The 7,370-nt window shown below is 43.6% G+C and overlaps 1 protein-coding gene across 1 annotated transcript in view; it reads left to right on the top strand.

The window, feature by feature from the left end:
* The first annotated feature begins 510 nt into the window (after positions 1-510).
* The window catches only part of LOC134403129 (nuclear body protein SP140-like), a 30,799-nt gene continuing 23,939 nt past the window's right edge, over positions 511-7,370 (top strand). Inside the window, exons 1-3 of the mRNA XM_063133236.1 lie at positions 511-560; positions 3,450-3,597; positions 5,971-6,136. Of these exons, the coding sequence (XP_062989306.1) occupies positions 3,451-3,597; positions 5,971-6,136 (313 nt within the window). The 5' untranslated portion in view covers positions 511-560; position 3,450. The remainder of the gene's footprint in view (positions 561-3,449; positions 3,598-5,970; positions 6,137-7,370) is intronic.

Here is a 7,370-nt window from a genome sequence, read left to right as displayed (position 1 = left end):
TGTCCCACCTTGTCATGTGCATCCGGTGAGTTTGGTTCACTTACCTCATTGGGAAGCTGCCATTACGGCCCGTTTTGCGCAATACACGTTTTTGCCCGGAACGGGTATCTGAATGTGGTTTCAGGGCAACTTTGGGGGCTTATTGCATCCCTGCCATTTAGTTATGCATGACTGGTGAGTTTGGTTGATATCGCTCGTTCCCTAGTGGCCGTTCCGGCCATCCCATTCTGTTCCGGACGTCGTTTTGGGAGTTCTGGGGTTAATAGTGCTATAATATTGGTATGGTTTTAGTCCTAAAATATTGTTCTCAAGTGTTGCTAACACATGCCACTGTTTTTGGTATGGTTTTTTAATATAATGGTGCTGTTCTGGCCTGTTCCGTTCCGTTCCGGCTTTTACACCGTCCCTTTCAGTTTCGCTTCCTCGAAACAAATCAACTTATGGAACGTTGTAGATCGTGAGGGTGCGTCGACTTGAATTCGGAGCGGGATCTATTCCTTGGAATCCTTACAGGGTGTCTCGTTTTTTCTCTGTATTAAAGCAAAAGCAGGGAGCGGGAGGTAAGTGATTGGTTGATTTCCATAATGAAAAAGAAGCTGTTCCTTAAGCCTCAGACCAGTGGATGCTGGTGGCTCCGATTTCGGTGCGGATGTGATTCCAATCTGGGGTTCAGGCAGAACTCTAAAGCAGTTCTCCAAGGAGCTGAACCCATTTTGGGGATAATGTTCGGCGTCTTGGATAGCTTCTTTAGATTTCTGGGTGGTTCTGACTGAAATCCAGAATGGAACACAGCCCCAACGAAATAGGAGCCACCAGCCGCCACTGTCACAAATGCTTTTGGGGTGAATCCTCCGCTCCCGCCCCGTTGAGTTCCTCTGCGCTTTATTCTGTATACGAAAGGCTTATAATTGACCCTTGCTGCCTTATCTTAAATAGGGAGGAGGGGGTGGGGGGGCCGTAGCCCTTTAGAGGCCGCCCGAGGGAAAGGAGCGGTGTGGGTGGGAATTTTGAGCGGGAAAAATCTAGCGGTAAAGGATCCAGGCTTTGAGCAGCGCCCCGTTGAAAATGTCAGCTTCCAAAGGCGGCGTTTCATTATGAAAAGGTTCAGGGTTTATTACGGGCGTACAAGGCGTACTTGGCCCGGAAAATGGCAAACTCATCTTGATAGCGGAAATCGAGAAATAAACAAGAGAGCTGCTTGGGTGTGGAACAGCCTCTAAATTGCCTGGACTTGGCTCCTCTTGAAAATAAGATTCCCAGCTAGATGTACATTAGTGTTTCACAGTAAAGCTGCTCTTCTGTTTTTCATAGTATGGGTAAAATCCAACGTAAGTCCTACTTAGAGTAAACCTATTGAAATGAATGGAACTTCAATTAGTCATGACTAACTTAAGTGCCATTCGTTTCAATGGGACTTAAGTTACAACTTACATTGGATTCAGTTTTTCTTCCACATCAGAGGCTGAACTAGAATCAGTGGAGGATGGTGGCTCCGATTTTTTGGGTGGGCTATGAATGCCTTCCGGGTTTCAGTCAGAACTAGCCAGATCTCTAAAGTAGCTATCCAAGGTGCTGAACCCCAAACCCCAAAATAGATCCAGCACCTTGGATAGCTCCTGTAGAGTTCTGGCTGGATCTGACTGAAACCCAGAAGGCATTCACAGCCCCATTGAAATTGGAGCCACTAGCCTCCACTTGCTAGACTAAATATACTTCAACCCACTCACTGGGTGAATTTGGGCTAACCTGTCCAGCTTAACCTACTTCACAGGGTTATTGTAAGAGTAAAATGGGGGAGGATCATTGTACCTTGAACCTGTGCAGCTTGGAGTAAGTCTGGAATTTAAATGAAAGGAATAATAATATTTCAGCATGCTTTTCAACTCTATTTTTCTGTTCTGTGTGTCCTGTTCTGGCAGCAACTGACTCTTGCTGCAGTTCAGATTACAATTTGTTGTTTATTCGTTCAGTCGTTTCCGACTCTTCATGACTTCATGGACCAGATTACAATAGCAGTGGTCAAATTCCAAGCTGATGTCAGAGCACAGGAGGGCAGGCAGACAAGAGGAGCAGGCATCAACAAGAGTGGTCACAAAGAACAGGCAAGAGGTCAAAATGTGGGTAAACAGTCAGTCTCCAAGAGCAGAGTCATTAGGCAGTCCAAAGGTCAAGAAACGGTATCAGGCAGAGGCACAGTTCAGGAAACACAACTATAGGTGAGTGGACCAAAGTTGTTCCACCGCTGGCTGCTTGCTACTGCAGGCTTTTAAGCCTGCTGGGCCCCACCCAGAGCTCAGCTGATCAAGCTTCCTTCTGCAGAGCCTTACTTCTGAGGAGTAACTTTCTCCCGAGGAGCCCTTCTCTGCAGGCAAGCACTTCATTGCACAGGTGCCCTATTAACCTGTCGCTTGAGGCGATGCTGCTCCCTGGGGTCAAGGGGTTGCTCAACCTCTGTCTCAGAGGCAGAGTCTTTCTCCTGGCAGGAATGGCCCTGCAATCACCTCAGGCTTCTGTGAGGCTAATGGCAGTCCCTGGTCTGGGGCATCCTGGGCTTCTGGGGCATCCTGGGCTTCTGGGTCCTCTAGCTCCTCCTCTGAAGAGGACTCCTCAAGAAGGGGCATGACACTGTGTGACTTTTAGTAACTCACTTTGAGAACTCTGACTACAGCTAGGTTCTTGACATTAAATTAGATAAATGCCTAATTGCATTTTTACCCAGGCAGGTGACAGTCACACACAATACCCATAACTGGGTAGAGGCAGGTGGGGAAGATTTGGAAGTGAAGGGGAAAAGAGTCGTTGAAGGCTGATCTGAAGCCAGGGATTTGTCTCAGAGCTGAGTTTTCACTATTAGAAATGAAGTTATTTCTATTTATGCACCTTTCTAGATTTTAGTTATGATTATAATGCTAGAAATTATTTTAAGTTGTTGTTGTTGTTGTTGTTGTTATTATTATTATTTACATTTATATATCACCCCATAGCCGAAGCTCTGGGTGATTTATAAAGATTAAAACACTGAACATTAAAAACCGATATACAAAATTTAAAACCATAAAGAGCATAAAAACAGACTACATACAATATCCATTTAAAACACCTATTCTGGGTCAGTTACAACAGAGTCACACTCCCCTTGTCTTTCTCCCAACATAGGTCATCATACAAAGCCAGGCCTGAAACCTGACTGAAATATTTATCTTTTTTTCATCTAGGTTTTGGAATTATTGGAAACTTTGTCTTGCTTTGTTTATCCTTATTTTAACCTTATATCAATTTTGCTGCGTGGTTTTATCCTGGTTGTGCTTTTTATATTGTATTTTGTATTTGTATTTTTAACTTGTTGGTTGTTTTATGATGATTTTAATTTTTGTGAACCGCCCAGAGAGCTTCGGCTATTGGGCGGTATAAAAATGTAATAAATAAATAAATAAATAAAATAAATATAGGATGTCTGCTCCAAACCAAAACACCAAGGATGAAATTCTGAGGTTATTTAGAGCCAAAAAAGTAGAGATTTCTTTTGCAATCAAAAATTTGTTTCCTTTTCTCCATGGCCTACGAGACAAGAAAATAATATCTGAAGAAGAGTTTAAGGTGACTATTGAACTGTATGCTGCAAACTGAAAGAATCACCTGGAGTCTGTCGAGGTGGCTGCAGTTCTGCGTTGCGTCAATTATACAATGCAGGCTCAGCTTCGCAGCCACTACGGGGCTTTCCTGCAAAGCTGTGGATTGAAAAAGTTGGGAACTTACCATGACTTTTTCAATCGGAGAGATGTCAGTATGGCTCTTCCACCATCTGACGTTGCTCTGGGGCCAATCCAGGGGAGGTCCCTGGTGGAAGGTGATCGGCAATTGGTTGCCTTCCACTAGGAAGAGGGCAGGGGTGGCTCCAGTACTTGGATGGCCGCTGGAAACCCTGCGCTCCCTTCTTGGCATCGGGATTACCCAACACCACCCTGGGAGAGGATAGCTGTGGGGTTTGGGAGGGAGGCGACGCCAACCTGGTGCTGTGAAGACAACCTCCTGCTCACTTGGATTTCATCTAGGCTTTCCTTGGGGCCAAATCTGATGTGGTGGGGCCATTCTTCACATGTCTGTCAAGTTGACATGTAAAGGAGGGAAATGGAAGGGATCATACATTAACAGTAACAGGAGCAAATGGGAGAAGGGTGCTGAACCATCCCTCCAGGCCTTTCCTCCTGGCAATCAGTTACTCCAGGCGGTTTCTTCCTCCTCAGATCTAAAACTAGAAACCAAAAATGGTGGAAGCAACAGAAGGGAGGTAAGAGATGCCATTTTCCTATGTAATCCTTTTAATGGTAAAGCAAGGATGCATAGCACAGGGTAAATGGCTGCTGTTGTGTCATAGAGAAATATTATGTGAGCTCCATCACACCTACTCCCCCCCTCACTTTGAGTCCTCAGTTTCCCACTCTGTTTCCTTAGCAAGTTGAGCGCTGGGTACTTCCACGTCTGTGCATTGTTGTTTCAGCTCATGCATCTTTTCACCTGTATCACTACTGTGCCAGCAAAATCTTCCACCCCCTATGTTCTCCATCCCCCTGCTGCTAATTATAATATATATAAAATTTCTGCACAAATGCAATAGTACGGCAGCCTGAAACTGTGCAATTATGGTAAAGCAACACATTATGCTTTTCCCTAATATCATATTGAACAATATAAATGAAGAGAAAGTATTACAATTAGTTTTTGGAGAAGTTTGTGATTGGCATGGCAAGAGGAAGTCGACATTGTTCTGGTCAGAAAACCTAGACATGCCTACTCAGGAGTAAGAACCATAGCGTTGAATGGAACTGAGTCCGGGCACAGGTGGCGGTGGCGGCCTCACTTGCCTACTCTGCAGGGTGTTTGGGTGCCCCCTCTCCTTCCCCCTTCACGGTGGAGCGGACAACCACCCCACACTCCTCTTTTGTCAGTGAGACCGCCCTTTGACACACACGCCCCCAACAAAAAACAGGATGGACTGATAAAGCTCCAGGACAGCAATACACGGGATGGAGTATCGGCTTTATTGCACATGGGTGGGGTGGGGAACGGACTTTCCCCACTCCAAAATAAGACGGAAAAGGGAGGAGAAGAGGTGAGATGAGCGGAGGACAGGGACGACGTCATGTGAGTATCGCGTTGCAAAAACACATACCAGGCATGGGAAGTGTGCGATAAATCGCTGGTGTGATGGAGCTCACAATCTAAAAAGAGTACAGGGTGAGATGACTAACACAGCATGTTAGACAGGGTGTGGTTGAAGGGATCAAATAAATTCCACTCCGTCATGAAGCTCACTGGGTAAATCTCGGCAAGTCGTTCTCTCCCAGCTTAACCTTCCTCATGTGGTTCTGGGATAATCCTCCTATACACTAGGGCTGTTCAAAAAAAGGAAAAGTAAGAGAGAGTAAGACCAGGTTCATTTGATTGCAACAACCCACTGTGGCGATCATGGTGGATTGTGGCACATGCTGGGTGACTTTTGAATATTCAGGATGAAACTGCAGCTTTTCATGCCATCCCACCCAGGTAAAGGTGGGTTGTTGACATGGTTAAATGTTGGGATACAAATGTTACAATAGAGGGACTAGCTTTAGAAATTAGTGTGGGGTGTGTGTCAGTGGGGTGTGTGTGTCATCTAACAGTGGCAGGTTATGGGCTTGTTTCTGAAAAACATTTGAACAAAGGACTTGAGGTTGTCTGGCATAGGTACCAGTGTAAAAGGGGGGGGGGAAGCACAGGAGAGGGACATTAGCTGTGCTGGGTATTAGAATTTGGTTAAGGGGAAATTAAAACTGCTGATGTTTTCTGCTTCTTTTGATCTTGCTGAGGTAACCATCCAAGCAATCTGTTGTTATATATGTTGGTAAATAGGGAAGTTGCCCTCTATTTTCAATCTTAAAAAGATGTTTTTAAAGACAGAGATGAAAAAGCCTTTGTTTTGCTTCTTCCTAGAAATGCTGTGATAAGGTAAACTCAGATAGGAATATTATTTGTAAAGCAATATATGATGTCCTCGAAACCATTGAGCTCAGTGTTCCAGCAGTAAGCGAAATGTTCTGCAAGGTGAACCTGAAAGCCTATCCAGATTTGCAGCCAATATACCAAAGTCTAGAAAGTGGTAAGTTTTCCCCTTGGTTGTGCTAAAGTTTAGCACAACCTCACCGAAAGTACCCAAAGTGGGGGGGGGGGAACACGTTGGGTTTTTTTTACTATCCCTATGTTTTATGCATTTTTAGTGGTATGCCTGGAAAGAAGTTTTTATGTGCCTGGAAGGAGTTGTTATTTGGCCTGGCTAAGAGTGCAATCCTATGCTGGCTGGAACATGTTGGGAGTTGTAGGATGTTTTTTTTAAAAAATCTCTAAACATACATAGGATTGCACCCTATGTGGCTGACTGTAAGGCTGACTTAAAGTAGAGGTTAACAAAAGTGAAGTGGGGCAGAAATATTTCCATGGGAATTTTTTCAAATGCATTCTTCAAATGCATTTTTTTTCTGCAGAAAGTTTTCCATCTCAATGATGAATGGATGCCAATTGCAAATACAATTTTGGACTAGCATGGCAGTTTCAGGGTTGTTGATGAATGGTTGTCAACATATGCACCGCTCTTTGGATTGCTAAAATATATTAGTGTGTCAACAGTTTTCGCAATGTACATAATAATTACATGTTATGGTCTTTACTTTTTTGCAAGCATTTTAATAAAAATGTCTACATAATATAATATTTAAATTACATTTAAGGGTGCTTTAATATTTCCCTCAACTATTTCAAGTGAAAGTATTTGGGCCAAAAAAAGAACTTGAGGTACTTTTTAAAAAAGCTTTGTTGTTCACTAAATGAAAGTAAAATAAACACACTAAATTAGATCACTCTTTAGACCATCAGAAAATTTCCCAATCTAAACTGAAAAATTTTCAGTGCAAATTATCCTATTTACATAGGAAAATTTCCTAGAAGCTTTTCCAGTCACTAGTTAACAACTAAAGGCCACTGTACCAAATTTGGCTACTGGAGAAGTGCCACCTGGTTCCCTCAGCTGCTGGCCTAGAGACGAAAGAGATGTTCATAGAATGGTAGTAGTGGTTGTAGGCCTTGCTGGCAGGCCTTTTTTGGCGATGGGTGTGACTCCATTTCTGTCTGTCTGTCTGTCACTCCATTCTGAAAGCCTTCCAGGAATACTAGTTGGTGATCAGGGCTCTAATTGTGATCCTAACTTCTGAATGTGCAGAATATCTACTTGGTGGTATAACTGGCTCTGACAGCAAGAAATCAAGGGAAACAAAGCGTTAAAAAATGTCCAACCCTAACATTTTAACTTTAATTTAGGCTAGGAATGTAGAACCTCTTTA

The sequence above is a fragment of the Elgaria multicarinata genome, chromosome 8 (assembly GCF_023053635.1).
Source record: "Elgaria multicarinata webbii isolate HBS135686 ecotype San Diego chromosome 8, rElgMul1.1.pri, whole genome shotgun sequence".
NCBI classification, from domain to species: domain Eukaryota; kingdom Metazoa; phylum Chordata; class Lepidosauria; order Squamata; family Anguidae; genus Elgaria; species Elgaria multicarinata.
Note: the sequence above shows the minus strand (reverse complement) of the source record. Positions and strands in the feature narration are given on the sequence as shown.